We start from the raw sequence: 17,143 nt of genomic DNA, 5'->3' as shown, positions 1-17,143 counted from the left end.
AAAAAAAAAAAAAAAAAAACACATCATAGTAAAATTAATACCTTCTCCGCTTCGCATCGAAGCTAAAAGTTTTATTTTATATATTATACTTAGTATTCTTATTATTTCATTTTTCTTTTCTAATATAAAGTGGTAATCTAAACATATAAAATACAATTTTTTAGACTTTTCAACATTTAAACTAAATAAATAAACAAATTTACTTATTATAATGTCTATGAATTTAACCATTTTTATAATTATCGTTTAATTTTTTTTTTAACTACCTCTTATTGAATTAATGTCATAGAATAATTACTCTATGATTAATATAACCACATTTTTGTTCCATAAACTTATAATGATAAGAAATTGGATGCTTCGTATTTGTCTATAATCATTAAAATAATACTATAATGTTATCATTGTCCACTATCTTACAATATTGGAGGAGCGATGAGTGACAAGGCTAACCCTCCAACGACATTAAATAATAAAAATTGGTTTCAGTATTTATACAATTTACAGCTATCTTAAACGATTTACCTTTTTTGGAAATTTTTGCGTATTTCAAAAAAATGTCATATAGTGCTTATAACAATCCTAGAAATTACATATAACTTATTCATGATATTGCAACATTAGTGAAAGTAAGTTATTTTATGCAGAAATAAATAATTTTTCGATTTAAAATAAATATTTTTTTTATTTTCTGTAATGATATTTTTGGAGAACTATTTTATTTGATAATTCTATGAATCATTTTAGTAATTCTATTTTACCATTAATTTTATACATTTATTGTATTAAGTTGAAGGATAAATTTGTTTCATTTTGCTGTTATTAAAAATCTATTTTCTGTTATTTACATGTTAAAGTCTGTATATGAGAAGCTTAACATCCAAATTCACTTTTATAAAAATTAAATTTCAATACATATTAACATAACATATTCAGAAGTTTAAAGAAAGGTATTTTTATTCATTATTATATAAATTCCAAAACCAATATTTTTGAGTCACAAGTTTCTGTGATAAAACCAAATTTTTTTGCTTCTTTTGCAAATAAACTAGACCATTATTTCTCTCAGATAACAATGTAAGCATAATATCAATAGAAAAGTAAATTAATCTTAAAAATAGAATTTTATAATAATAGTAGGATCTAAGTAAAGTAAATTTTTTTATAAAAAGTCTTACAAAAATTGTCTAGAATGCCTTGATAAACAATCTTGCAAAATAAACTGAGGTATATTTAAACTTAAATTGATTAATAATGATATGTTCATATTATAATACATGAAACATATTCGGATTAGTATTAAAATCTAATTTTATTGAGTCTTATGAAATATATTTAGAGAATTTTTGAAGTATTTGAACAAAACAAGTAAAATATTTTAATATGAACATATAATTTTGTGAAATAATTTATTTTATATTAATAATTTGTGTAAATAACTATTCGTATTTTCAGATAAGCCTATAGAATGGCAAACCAAAATGATCTTATTTGTAAATTACGTAAGTATTTTTTAAAGTATTTTTGAAACATAGAATACATAGATTTATTTTATAATATAAATTTATATTACCATGTAGTATTGTGAATTTCTTTTTAAATTTATTTTTAATTTTCAGAAGAATTTTCTGCTCATAACACCAAAGTCTCGTGTTTAGCACTTGGTCAAAAATGCGGTGGCCGAGTGCTAGCTACTGGTGGTGCAGATAACAAAGTTAATTTATGGGCTGTTGGAAATGAAACATGTATCATGGTAAGTGACAGTTAAAACTTGTGGTTAAAAACTTTTTAACTTGTTTAATGATGTTGCATTTTAGAAATTCATCTTTTAATCATTAAAGGGATTTTTTATTTTAACTATATAAATAGAATTTATATATTCAATGCTTATATTTTCAACATCAGTACAAAAATAAAAATAAAATTTTTGAAATTGAAACTAATAAATGTATTTTTATTTAATAAAATTAAATTTTTTTTTTTAAATTAATAATTCTTAGAAATTATGTTGCTTTCAATTTTACTTGTACATAAAGTACATAAATCTAATTAAATTAATATAGTTAAGTAATGTATGTCTTTATAATATATTTAAGAGAATTTAAAAAAATTTTCTTGATTATTTTGTTTGTTGTAACACATTTTTTCTAGAATTAAATTTTGCTTTTTAATATGAATTTTAATTCATATGTAAAATTGTTATTACAATAGTTTTCCTTTATTTTGCTAATATTTTTCTTTTAATTTAAAATTGTATATTAATGAAAAATATTAACATTCTTATTAATATAAATAATTTTTAGAGCTTGTGTGGCCATGTAACACCTATTGAATGTGTTCAATTTGATCATTCTGAAGAATTAGTTGGTGCAGGTAGTCAAACTGGTGCTCTTAAAGTATGGGATTTAGCTGCTGTAAAAATATTACGAACATTTAGTGGTCATAAGTCAGCTATTAAAAAGTTAGATTTTTATCCTTTAGGAAATTATATTGTGTCTGGATCCAAGGATACCAATGTCAAGGTAAAAATTAAAATATTTTTGTTATATAAAAATTTCAATAATAATATATATTATTTTAACTAAGGTTTAGAAATTATTTAAAATTTTAAATTAAAATATATTAAATTCAAAAAGCCACAAAAAATTATTAAAATATTGCATATATGTATTTCGAAAATAATCTTACCATTATCAACGTTAAACACATACTATATGTTTAGAAATTTTTGAGTTTTAAAGATTCTATTTAGAAAGTTCAATATTAATTTCAGTAGATTGATTTCTATTCAATTGAAATTCCTTTAACATTATATATATATATTTATATTATTGTATAAATTTATCATTTTATTCTGTTATATTGTAGCTATGGGACTATAGGCATAAAAATTGTATATACATGTATAAAGGTCATGAGGGACCTATATCTTGTTTAAAATTTAGTCCAGATGGTCAGTGGATTGCATCTGCTGGAGAAGAAGGTGGTGTTAAGGTAATTATAACTCACTTAATTTCATTTGTTTGTTTTTTTTTTTGTAAATGGAAGTAAATTTATGATCTATATCCTAAATTAGTATATTTATATTTATGGAGGTATTGATGTAAAAAAAAAATATTTTAATGATGAAGATACAATTTTTTTTTTCATCTGGATAGAGTAGCAAAAAATGTTATGTATTGCCTTCCCCCTAAGTCAATACTATTACTACTGATAATAATAATATAATAATATACTAATAAAATACTTGTTTATATTAGTTTTCAAGTCTTTAATTTCATTACTCTATTTTGTGACAATTCTTTTTTCGAATAATGGAGAAACTCTCAAAATTATATTTTATTTAGTTGGGTATTCAAAAAAAAGTCTCTTAAATATAATCAAAAAGTTATATGAGTTAATTTTAATTTTAAAAATAATTAATTTTCTGGACTCAATGGATTGCATTAGTAATATGCAGCCTGACATCAAATCTTTGTCAATAACAAGAGTCCCATCAAGAATCCATGACCTAGATAGATCATGGAATCATTCAGTGGGATCTCTATTCCCTAAACAATGATTCGTAGAAGAGTGAATTTGTACTGGCCAGTAAATAAAGCCAGCCGTTGACCTCTCCTGCAGAAACTGTACTGACCATCCGCTAGCCCACTTACTTTGTCAAGTGCTGCTCAAGCCAGGAGACTAGCAGCTTCTCAAGAATCTTCCCCAGATTGTTCAATATAAAAAAAAAGTCATTATGATGAGGGGAAACTATTAAATATCAATCTAAACTTATCAAAAAAAGAATTCACTGGATCCCAACTGCACTTAACTTTTTATAAGGTTCAAGGATATATTATAATCTACTAATTTTTCTCTTGTGTTTTTAATATCACATATTATATATATATTTATTTTTATATTATCAATACTATTAAAATTTATCATTGGTTGTATTTATATTTATATTTAAAATTTTTAATCAACCAATATTAATATTTAATATGTAGATATGGGATTTAAGAGTTGGTCGTATGCTTCATGAATTTGATGGACTCCATAAAGGAACTGTAACATCAATACAATTTCATCCTTTAGTATTTTTGCTTGCAAGCAGTGGTACAGATAATAAGATTAACATTTTAGATTTGGAAAGATTTAATGTTGTTTCTCAAATAGAAACTAAAAAATCTACAATAAGGTAACTGAATCATGTATAACAATTGGTAGGTATTTATAAATGTGTATTAATTTTTAAATTATGTAATTTTCCATTAATAAAGAATTAATATCAATTTGTTAATAATCAATTGAGTTTTTAGCTTCTATGCGAATCTAAGAAGGTATTAATTTTACTACGTTTTTTTTTTTTTGTTTCTATTACCACGTTTTCTAAGCTCTCACCAAACCGATTTCTTTCAACCATTCATCAAAATATCACAAATCATTTCTAGTTGAAGACATTACCCTTAATAATTGAAAAAATTTCCCATGTCTCCTGTAAATGGAGAAAATCCCCAAAAACATTGAAATTTTTAAAATCTATTAATTTTGACAGTTTCATTTTTTTATCTTAAAACTACTATAACTTTTTCAAAAATAAACAAATCAAATAATTTTTTCTTAGATAAAAACCTAGGTATTTTCCTTTCATTTGAGATCACTTTTTTTTTTTTAAATTTTGTCCCGTTATCTACCCACAGGGGGATTCAAAATAGCAACTTTTTACAAAAGTCAACTTTTTCATGTTAACTTTTGAAAATGTTTTGGAAATACTACGTTCTTTAAACATATGTTACATTCAAATTTATGTTATGTACTATAAATTAAAAAAAAAAAAATTGTCCTGACAACTTATCTTTTATGTGCAAATGGCAGTCGAAGTTGAACAAAAAATAGAAGTTAATTTTTCTTTTGGTATAATCCACCATTTTCTTAAAATTAAACACTATCTAAATATTTGCATCGAAACGTTTCTTATGATAGTGATTTAAATCACTGTTAGATATCATTTATATCTGTCCCAACTATGCCATGTTCATAATGTGCCACAACTTCACTATGCTTTTTTTATTTTTTATCTATAACTTGATTCAAAGACCTAACAGATTTTGTTGATTATATGGCACAATATATTAAATACTAATAAAAAATACAAATATCTAATTATATTAAGGTTAACTAATTGAAATTTCATAACTCTAATATAATGTTGAACTTATATTTATTTTTAACACATATATATATATATTGTTTTTTTTTTTTAATTGTTGAAACTTTTTTAAATGGTCTTATTGTTACAAAAATAATTTTTTGAAATAAATTAAAGACAAATCTGTTATACAGTAGTCATCACTCATTGAACTCATGGTTTATGAACTAAATGGGCTTCCAATTTACACCTATACTAACGTACAGAAAAATATTCATTTATTAGACTTATTATACCGATTAATTGGGTTATGTAACAATATGACAAAAATAAAAACAGGCTATTCCACCTAATTTTACAGTACCTGAATTGTGTTATCACAAAAGTAATCTAAATTATTTTCTTACAATAAATCAGTGATCGTTGGCTGCTTGAAATGATAAAAAATATTTTTACTAAAGGCAAGAAAACCTAGTTGACACTGCATAGTATTCTATTAGAATTAATTAAGTTTACCAAACAAATATATAGATAAATACATATTTAAATTATCAACTTTCTGTCAAAATTATTTTTTAAATGTATAAATACATGTTATTATTTTTATCTTCTTCTTTTTCCTTGTCTTAATCCGAACTACTTGGGGTCGGTCCTAGTAGTTTACATGTTATTATTTTTATGATAATATGTATTTTTATTTATTTAAATTCTGTGTAAGTAAGTTGAAATCTTAATAAATATTCTAAATTTGTATATATATTTCATTTTTTTTGAGATTCTTTTGCCTTATTGACTCACTTAGTTAATGGACTTAAATGGTCTAGTTATAAATGAGCCTGATAAGCAGTGACTACTGTATATTTAAATATATAGGGTGATTAGTAGGTAAAGAAATGAGTTTTTTCTATTAATCTCATTGTTTGTAACAATTTACCTGTTTCCTTACTTACTGAACACTCTGTATACAGTTTAACTTTTAGATGCATGTTGACCAAAATATTGGTATATAATATAGATTATAAGATTTTTATATATTTATAATATACATTGTTTTATTTATTATGGTTTTAAAAATCTTTACAGATGTTTACAGTTTAGTGCTAAAGGAGATGTTGTCTATGGTGGAGGTACAGATTATCTCGGTGTTTACGGCTGGGAACCAACAAGAGTTTGTGATTCATTGGCTCTTAATTGGGGTTCAGTTAATGAACTAGCTGTCACTGATAATCAAATAGTATGTATAAAAATTTACTGTATTGGATTAAATATTTATAATTTTAATTGGACCAGAATTTTTATATATTATTCAAATTAAGTTATAATACTTCTATTTAAGAAATAATTAATTTTAATTTAGATTGGTGCCACTCATGTTTTAACTAACGTTTCAACATGGCTTATTAATTTACCAGAAGGATATCCTTTTAAAAATCAGTTTTCACCACCAGATAAATCACTTAAGGCCAGTAATACATTATTTACCAGAGATGCTGGCATTAGAAAAAGTTTTAATAAGCAAAAAACTCAAGAAATAATTAAACCAAAGTATGTACTTTTATTTATTGATGAGAAACACTTTTCAGCGAGTCAGACCAGCTGTTGGTAATGTGTCACTACAAGTAAATGGTGACTTTCCATTTAACTTTGCAATGCCCCCTCTCTCTCATGACTGCAAACTCTTGTACCTAAAGTGTATGTGTGAGTACTCATTAGGAAGGAAGAACAAAAGAGGGACATGATGTTCCTTTTTTTCATTTCGCTAAAATTGTTTACTATTTAAGGTATCGTACATTATACGTGTGAGCCCATTAGCTGAGTAAAAGAGATATGTCCTCTTGAAAAATAGGTTCAGGAGAGGCTAAAATCAGTAATCTTTTATTGTCATAAAAAATTTAATGTGGCGGTTCAAACCAGCTGTTGGCATGGTAACCATTGCCACACTGCGACTCTTTATCCCCTTAACTCGGGAACAATCTCATTTTCTTTATGCGCTAAACTCTTATACCTATAGTGTATGCAGTCTTATTGTTCATCTCTGAACAGATTTTTTGTGTTTTAATTGAAAGTTATAACTATAACAATAAAATATGAATGACTGTGATAGTTTAAAATATAGTTTGTCCCTTGCAAAGAAAGTTAAATTACACTATGTTACATAATCAAACCGTGGAACGGACACCTATTAACATGTATTGTGTTGCAATACATATATTATATGTATTGCATATAGTATTTTGCATTCATTGAATTTGAATTATATAACATACATTTTCAAAATACCAAAAACAAAATATACTTTGTTTTTTTATCATTTTCTGTTAACTTTTATAAGTTAAATGAAACTATACCATGTAATTAAATTTTTTATCTAGAGCCAATATGAAATTAATTGATGAGAGTGAAACCGAAGTTGAAGAAGATAATCAAGCAGTTATTAACAACGTAATTGATTATCATTCTGTTTTTAAACCTAACAGAACCCGTAAGTCTTATTGTTACTAATTTTAGCAAAAAAATTTCTATAACATGTTTAACAAAGTAAAAAATATTAAATTTCCTCCTAAAATAATTTTTGAATAGGCCTAAAGGGAATACCTCATTAAGAGGCTTCAACCTTATACCCAATACATTTTACTATATTCTCTTTTTGAATTTTCCTGATTTTAATAATAACATTTTTAGATATAGTTTTCACTGATTCTGAAGTAATATTTTTTCTGAAAAACACTTATCGTGCCCGGCGTAGCCGGATACTTCTACCGGAATCAGTGGCCTACTTATGATGACGGCCCGAAGAGGCTTACGCGCCGTAGGCGTAGCCTAGTACAGAATAATCACTGTTAAATTATTATGCATTAAAACAAATATTAATATTAATTTTGTTTAAATGCTTCCAATATGATTTTTCTCCAAAAAATGTTCCTATTATTCTTATTGGAATATTTTTTATATTATATTTTTAGAATAACTAGATTTATATTTTTTAATGTTGGTTGCATTATTGTACTACTATTGTGTCACTTAAAAAAAATACAATTGCTTTTTGATGTGTCTGGGCTATAAAAGGACTAAGAAATGTTGTGCAAATCATTAAATTAAAAATAAAGCATTAAATATTTATGTTTTATTAACCATATTAACTTATGAATATAAGTTAATATAAGAATATATTTCTCATTAGAAGTGTTTAATCTAAGAAACTTTTGAATTGCAAGTTAAATTTAAATACTTTTTGGAAATACGAATGGCCTTTCTTAATCAATTAATAATCATTTTATTTTCAGTAAACCGTAGTCCACCTCCTATCTCACCAATGTCAGAAGAAGGTAATGAATTTTTTTTTAATAACATAAAATTTAAATGTGTGATTGAATTGAGAATTTCTTTGTTATATGGAAGTATTTAAGATATGATTTATATTCTCTTTGGACTAAAATGATTATAATTTTTGTAATTTTTTTCTTTCTTAAAAAACAAATAAATGGTTATTTTTGATGCATCTTATTTAACCTTATTTTGTTGTTTGACTTATTATTAAAATAAATTTTATGAGCAAATTATTTTTTAAAGATGATATGCTCTATGTAGTCCTAATATAACAATTTATATATGGATTGGGTAAGTTTCTAAAATTAGGAACCTTCAACTGTTTTTATTCTTTTCAAATTAAATAAGTTAAAATCATTTTTGTTTATTAATAAACATAGTCTTAAAAATATTTTTAGTACAGTTGATAATTTATTTTAAGTTTACAAATTTAAATTTCTTTTTTTTAGATAACTTGAGTCCTTTAATGAACAGTCACATTTCTATTGATGGTATGTTTATATTTTTAAATTACACTTAATTAAAACTAAAAAGTGACATAAATCCTGATAATATTTTAACTTCAATGCTGAGCTTTAAAAATATATATTTTAAAAATGTAGTTTAATCGGTTCAAAGTTTTGAAATGTTTTTTTTTATTTAGTTAATTATATATCTAATATGATAAAGTATAACCAGCCAGAAATGTGTTGTACCTCAGGATATAGATATTAAGATTTAATTTCATTTTACATAGTTATATAGTTTTTAAAATCTATTAACATTAAATTACTAACTTTCGATAACATAATAAAAAAAATTATTGAAATATAGAAAAACTCAATTATTTATATTCAACAAATTTTCTATTTTCACTTCATAGCTTGATATATTTTCAATATATTAGTACCATTATTGTAAAATTAATATAATATAATATTTGTTAATTGTACATAAATATTAAAAATTGCAATAAATTTTATATGGAAAAATATTGATAAATTTTCATTTTATTTACTAGAATATAATTATTTTGAATGATGTCATTTTTTATTGAGTATTTATATTCTTTAAAAATGAAAATATAAAATACATAGTAGTATTACTTTTTCAGTGAATAAAAATCCTCAAAACAAAATGCACTTGTCTACATCAATAGGAATTAGTAAAGCGGATGAAAGAAAATACAGCTATGGTAAAATTAAAATTATAATAACTTATTTATTGAAATTCTTAATAAAACTATTCATTTAGATATTCCTCAAACTATGTCAATGCATAGTAGTTATTCAGAAGCTGATACATCTTCTATAGAATCTACTCAATGTGAATTATTCCAGACAACACATTCAATTAAAGATAATATTTCAACTGAAGGAAGTGATTATTATAGTCCTCTGGTAAATTCTTCTTATAATTCACCAAGTATTATTGAGCACTCTGAACCTAAAACCAATCAGTATATAACATCATCAATTTCAATGCGAAGTGTTTCAACTAATTTAGCTAATGAGAATGTATCCAAACGTCCATCTTCATTACCAGTATTTAAACAAAATGGTAAGTATCATGAGAATGATTTTTTAAATGTTTTTCCAAACATAAATTATTCTATTATAATTATTCTATTAAGATAATTTCATTTATGGAAGTAAATACACTTCTCCACCATTGCAAAGAAAAATTTCTCATGATGAAACACCATTCTATCAGAAAAGAACATTACCTTCTGACCAGTCTATGATTACGCAAGATCATAAAAAGACTGAAACATTAAATAGAAAGTTCAGTTACCCATTAAATGATTTTGAAAACATGAAAGATGTATGTAATTTAATTAATAAGCCTTATGCATAAATTATAATAATATAATCATTTAAATTTTAGAATCTTAATTCAATAACTGATGAAAATGATATTATTGAATACCTTTCTAAAAATCATAGGTCTACAATAGGAGTTTTAAAAGAAAGGCAACATAATCTAAATATCATACAAACTATGTGGTTAAATAAAAATTTTAAAGTAAGTGATATAATAGATATTATAATTTTTCATTTCTATATAATATTTTTTAATTATTATAGTCTGCAGTCAATTCAGCAGTGACTATGAATGATGATGCTGTTGTAGCTGATATTATATCTGTTATAACTCAACGCCCGTATGTAGCAATTAAATAATAATTTTTTGATATGAGGCGGTATCCAAAAGTTTTCAGAATGACACTACTGCGCGCGCAGTTTTGTAGTACACAATTTTACACTAGTGGTTTGTTCGAGGTTGTGCCCCAGACATTTGTATTGTCTTTAATAGAGAGTACCGTGAAGAAGATTGAAGGCATTTTGTATAAAATCATAAATATACGCTTCATAAACAACTTTTCTGGAAACTTTTGGATACTTCTATTAACTTTTATGCAAAAATTTACTTTAACTTAAATTAACCTAATGTGTAAATTCATTATACATAATTAAAAAGAAAACAAGTAAATAAGAAAATAATAATTCAATTTGAATAACACAAAAATATATAATGCTTTAATTCAATAAAGTTTGTTTGAAAAGACATTTTTTGAATAAGCATTGCTAGTAGTGTATAACATTAATTTTTCATAGTACTTAATAGTTAAAAACTATTTTTATTTACAATGTGTGTGTAATAATATGTTGACAAAACTTACATGCTTATGTATTTTTAGAAAACTATGGTGCCTTGATGTTTGTAGTATGCTGCTTCCTACTATATCAGATTTGATTCAAAGTGGAAATGAAATGTAAGCTTTTCTTTTTTTTATAATCTTTGGCCATCAGTTTTTTATTTAACCATTATATGCACTTCCCAAAATTAATTTCCAATGAGTTATCAATGTATAATGACTATTAATATTTTCATTTTTCTGTAATTTTTTTAAAACAAAAGCTTGAAAATGCATTTATAATGTTAAATTAAACACTTTGATTTAAAAAAATTACAAAAATATAAAATAATTATTGTAAATTTATCAATTAACTATTTAATACAAACACCTAAGAAAAATAAAAATGAAAGAAAATTGATACGTAATTATAAAATAACAAAAAAAAATGTTTTTCAAGTTTAATACAATTCTATAAAACATTTATAATGCTACAAAATAAGAAAATTACAAGAAAAATATTGTAGACATTCAGGGGATCGAACCCAGGATCCTGTGTGCTGAAACATATGTTTCTACCCACTAGGCTAGACCGACCCTTTTCATTATTAATTGATAAATCAATATATGTAACTAAAAGACATCAAAATTTGTTTTTCTAATATTGTATTAAATTTGAGAGTAATCGAGTGATTTTTGATAAACCAATGATTTTGTATATATAACTATATACTGCTCCCTGATAATTTGATAGATACATATCTGCAGAGTAAGCTTTGTTAGATATTATATATGTTAATTTATTATGCCTTAAAACAAATGTTGATTTTAATTTTGTTTTAATGGGCAACCTCTTAATAATAATGAATAATATATAGAAAAATTAATTAAAACAGAGAGTTATCGACATCTTTTGAATAACACTGATGTTAAATGTTCGATTTAAGGATTTAAACTTAAGAAATGAATATATATATATATATGTATTTATTTTTTTTATTTAATTCAATGTATTTATTAAAATTTGATTTATAATTTGTTCTTTGCTATTAATATGGGGAATGATATATTATGTAATGTCTTATATACTGAAATGTATTTTCTAGTTTCATTGATGTCAGTTTTAAAGCTATTAGGGACATATTGCAGTATTTTATGCCAATTATAAAAAACAGCATACAACGACCACCTTCAGCTATAGGAGTTGATTTAATGCAAGAAGAACGGTAAGTATATTAATTGTTATGAATTTTAATAAATAAAATCAATAACACAGTTTCTTTAAATAAATACCACATAAAACTAAAAGGATAATATTTGATACTTGTGATGTTATCAATTATCAAAAATATTTACTTAAATTATTGTAACAAATAAAAAAATGAAAAATTCTTAAAATGCATAAAACCTTTATTTCACAAACACTCGAAGCACAGTGTCTATAGTGACTAATAGATATGGACCTAATTTTTTCTCATATATTATATGATACATTTTCTAATTTCCTCACATGGTTACCTTTAAAGAAAAATTTTTCAATTTCATCTCTTTATAATTTTTAACTTGAGATTGAAGTAATAAATATTAAAATGTAAAATCCTAGTATTGAAATAAAATAAAACAGTTTACAAGATTTTCATTTCAAAAAGTCGTGTATTTAAGATATTAGAAAACTTCTGCAATATTGCAAAATTAAATACATTTTTGTTTTAATGTAGAATATTATTTACTTTTCCTATCTTTTAAATTATTATTTTATTATTTTTTAGATACAACAAGTGTCTTAAATGTCATAATGAACTAATAACTATTCGGTCATTTGTATTGAAAAGACAAACTGTTCAAGGTAGTTTGGGAAATATATTTAGGCAATTGCATGTACTCCTGCAAACTATTGATATTTAAGTAATTAAAAATTACTAAATCAAATAAAAGAAGTTAAACCATAAAATTTGTTCCTCGTCTATTTATGTATAAGTATTTATGGATGTAAATAACTTATTCTTTTCTATTGGCAAGTTATAATAAATATATTATATCTATATTTATATACATTTATAATGTGTGTGAATTGAGATTTAAGTCATTTAATATATTCCTGAGAAATTAAATAAAAATGTTGTTAAATGTTTACTAACTGTTAAGATTATGTATAGTTTAATGTTATAATAATATATTTTTATTGACATTCATCTTTCATTATAGGAAAAATAAATCATTCATTTTTTATGGAATATATAGTTATAAATAATTTAGTCATTATGTTTTGATATATGTTTACTTAATTACATATTCTATTAAACAAATGGCTCTTATTTGGATATATTTTTTATATTCTGTTATAATATTATAACTAAATTAATATATTAAAATATATTGTTAAGTAAATAATACCAGCCATATTCAAATAACAAAATTATATACTATGTGATTTTATATGATATCTTGATAAGTATAAAGTAATTAAGTGTTTAAATAGAGAACTTATTATTTGTACAATATAAAAATAACATAATATTTAGGTTAAGTTTATTAAGATATAAAATTATATTGTAACAAATTTATTTTTACAATTTTACTATAGTCACTCAGTTATACAGAGACAATAACTTAAAATATTTTTATTTTATTTATTATTTTGCACATAGTTTTGTTAGTACTTTTTGTTAATTATTATTTATTTTGTTTAATTTTAACAGATCTCAATTTTTATTTGTATTAATTGTAGTCCAATAATTATTTCATTTACTTAATATTTGATTTTTTTTTTGTATTTTTTTTTTTTTTAATATGTACAATATATTTTTGTAATTTATAAATTTAATTAATAATGAAATTTAACATTAAATTTTATATACATAAGGTACAGTAAAAGTAATAAAAAAAAATAAGTTTTTTTTATATTTATAAATGACTGACTTCAATATAAATGAGTATAACTAAAAATATCTCATATGTCATACCGGAATTCTTTAAACTAACTTAATTATTTATTCGTAAATTAAGAGTACATGTTACAACTTATGTATTACATTCCTGTGTATAATAGTGCTAATTCAATATCCAATCAATATTAAATAAATTTGTGGTATAACTTCATAATACTTTTCTATTTTTGTTAGAAATTAAGTTAATTAAAAAAATAGTAGGTTGATTATTATTATGAATTGTTTAATAAGCTAATGCACTTTTTATTTTTGTAATAATTATTTTTAATGCATAATATCGTACAAATGTGAACTTAACAACTTGAAAATATTAATTTGTCTAAAAATGAACTAATAATTGTAACAAATTCAATGTAATACTTAACAAATTATTAAAAAAAAATGTAATCCATTTTTAAAGAATTTTATTTATTATTTATCTGATAATAATTATGATCTGTATTGATAACATTTTATCAATACTAAACCAATCAACATTTTTTAGACTGATCATTTTTTTTATTCGTAAACCAATTATATGAATATTTTACTCAATCAGGAGTAATAATATAAAAACTACTTTAATTTCAGGTAGTAAATAAAAATTGTTATAAAAAATAATCTATTATACAAACATAATTTAGAATAATATGATTCCCATAGAAATTGCCCTTCGAATTATAGACGTGAATAATATTTTGAATTTAGGGTGCTTAAATTAACATTTTTTTATCTATTTATAAAAAAACAATTATGTTTAACATTATATATACGTGTGTATTTTTCCTACCACTGTAGTATTTTGACTATAATTGTCCAAACCAAAATTTTACTTTGTATTAAAGTGAATTACGCATACTCTTTAGATAATGAGTTTTCAGTTACCTAAAACTCAGACTTACAGCTCTATAAGGGAAAAAATATCAACCTATTATACGTTTGTTAACAGTGTCAACACTAGATGTTATAAAAACGTTGTGCGGAGGCCTTAAATATTACTTTTATTACTGAAAAATACCTCATTTTTTGCTTTTCATCTACTTCTGTGAGACATTTTTAAAAGCGCGGGACCCCAGGCAAGTGCACTAGTTGCATTACCCTTCTTCCGATACTGTTTGTAAGTAACAATACATACATAATTTCAATAGTTACTTTTATAATAGTCGCCTTTATTTGTTAATATGTATGACCGGAAATCAGAAGTTTTATATAGGCAACACAATTGTCACAGATACGTGATAAGTTGGTGTCACAAAGAAAATGGTACCAGGAATCTGAAGGTGTATTATTTAATTCCAACGAAGGATTTACAATTGAACACAATTAGATAAAAATTTTAAAAACGATACCAGGATTTCAGAAGGCCTCACGACTTTTTTGAGTCGCCTGAAATAGGCGACAGAGCTACAAGTGATGTCTCTACTTTCACTGTATCTGATATTGAGCGATGTGAAACTTGCTGGTGATTTTTGTTCTATCAGCTGCCTGTATTTTACATTTTGAGTATCAAGGTTTACGTTAAATTCAGAAATCGCTGTGCCTTTATGCCTTGTATTCAAGGTTCCTCAATTTTTTTCAATCAAAAATAACATCAATTTTGGTGATTTTATTTAATTTGCAAGGCCCTACAAAAAGGACTTGTGCAGAGGCACACCCTTTGTACCGGCCCTGGTTGAGACTTATAAGCTACGTCACACGATGTGAAAGGGTATACAGTTATTGGCATAAGTGTAATTAATGACAAATTAACATTGTTTTTTAATAAATATGTTTATGAGAAAAAAAATTAAATATCAAAATACACTATACACTATAGTGTTATGTTTGATTGCAATATTTTTATAATTTGTTCATTTCATTATCACGGTGAAAGATTGTGTTCTAAAAACTTGTAAATCCTTAAATTATTAAAATCTCAATAGTTACTGGTATATGAAGATATAAAATTATTAAAACGGCCGTTGAGAAATGTTGAAAATCAGCTGATATTTTAAGATTTTTTTTTTAACAAATATAATGAAATTATCTATAATTTATTTGTACAAAATTTTCAATTTTATAAACTATTTATATTTTTTAAATATTTATAATGATCAAATTTCACATAAAGTTTAACAGTAACTAGATTTCTTTTTCTCTAAAATTATTATAATAAAAAAAAGTCGAGACGACTTGAGCATATCTTAATTTTTTAATAAATTTAACATTTTTTTAGCTTTGATGCGAAGCTGAGAAGGTATTTTTTTTTTGTGTCTGTTACCACTTTTTCTCAGCTCTCATCGAACGGATTTCTTTCAATGATACGTCAAAAGATCACAAATCGTATCTAGTCGAAGATATTACCCTCAAAAATTGAAAAAATTTCCCACGTTCCCCGTAAACCTCCAAAAAAATTACAAATTAGAAATCGATAATTTTCGAAATTTTTTCAGTTTTTTTTTCTTAAAACTGCCATAACTTTTTCAAAAATGAACAAATCAATATTATTTTAATTTTTATTGACGCTTGATGTCTTTACCTATCAATTGGTATATTTCTTTTATAAATTTAACCTTTACCTGCCCATAGGAGGGGATTTAAAATGACAACTTTTTCAACTTAACTTTTGAAAGTGTTCCGGAAAGTCTGACACTTTTATATGTATCCCAACTTAAAGCTAATGTAATGTACTTTATTATGGTAAAAAAAATGTCGGACTTTATTTTGTCTTCACGGTGAAAGTGGCTACCGAATGCTATTTATGTGTGAAAATTTTCGATTTTATTCCTCGATTTTTACTTAACTTTCCAATTAACTGTTTATGGTATAACTAACAATGTATAAAGGTTATTTAAGCATTGATTTAGTACATTGTTGATTTCAGACTTGATTTAAAAGGCTTCCTGTAATAATTTTTTTACTTATCTTGTAACGTCTAAATATTTATTTTTTAATTGAAAGCTGAAATAATTTTTAAGACTCAATGTGGCAAAATTAGATAATTAGACGCCTGTCTTTAACGAATAATAATAATATGGATAATATGTGACCGTAAAAGCACTGCAGTTCAACGATCCCTAGCCGTAGCACTGCATTGAAAAGAACGGTGAACGTCAGACACGCCTCTATTGAGTTCTGATTGGTCGTCAGCGTGTAGTG

At 24.1% G+C, this 17,143-nt stretch overlaps 1 protein-coding gene across 1 annotated transcript; it reads left to right on the top strand.

Annotated features, from left to right (window-relative positions):
- The first annotated feature begins 414 nt into the window (after nucleotides 1–414).
- Nucleotides 415–13,200, top strand: LOC126899001 (katanin p80 WD40 repeat-containing subunit B1). Its single transcript, XM_050673459.1, has 19 exons — nucleotides 415–629; nucleotides 1,456–1,502; nucleotides 1,620–1,753; nucleotides 2,304–2,522; nucleotides 2,869–2,994; nucleotides 3,993–4,183; nucleotides 6,218–6,368; nucleotides 6,492–6,679; nucleotides 7,507–7,616; nucleotides 8,419–8,460; nucleotides 8,911–8,952; nucleotides 9,555–9,635; nucleotides 9,695–10,000; nucleotides 10,074–10,264; nucleotides 10,328–10,465; nucleotides 10,528–10,604; nucleotides 11,142–11,216; nucleotides 12,185–12,304; nucleotides 12,848–13,200. Exons 2-19 carry the CDS (start codon nucleotides 1,469–1,471, stop codon nucleotides 12,981–12,983), a joined length of 2,361 nt encoding a protein of 786 aa, XP_050529416.1. The 5' UTR covers nucleotides 415–629; nucleotides 1,456–1,468; the 3' UTR covers nucleotides 12,984–13,200.
- The last annotated feature ends 3,943 nt before the right edge of the window (nucleotides 13,201–17,143 follow it).

Source organism: Daktulosphaira vitifoliae, unplaced genomic scaffold, assembly GCF_025091365.1.
Source record: "Daktulosphaira vitifoliae isolate Bord-2020 unplaced genomic scaffold, ASM2509136v1 Scaffold_2, whole genome shotgun sequence".
NCBI classification, from domain to species: domain Eukaryota; kingdom Metazoa; phylum Arthropoda; class Insecta; order Hemiptera; family Phylloxeridae; genus Daktulosphaira; species Daktulosphaira vitifoliae.
Note: the sequence above shows the minus strand (reverse complement) of the source record. Positions and strands in the feature narration are given on the sequence as shown.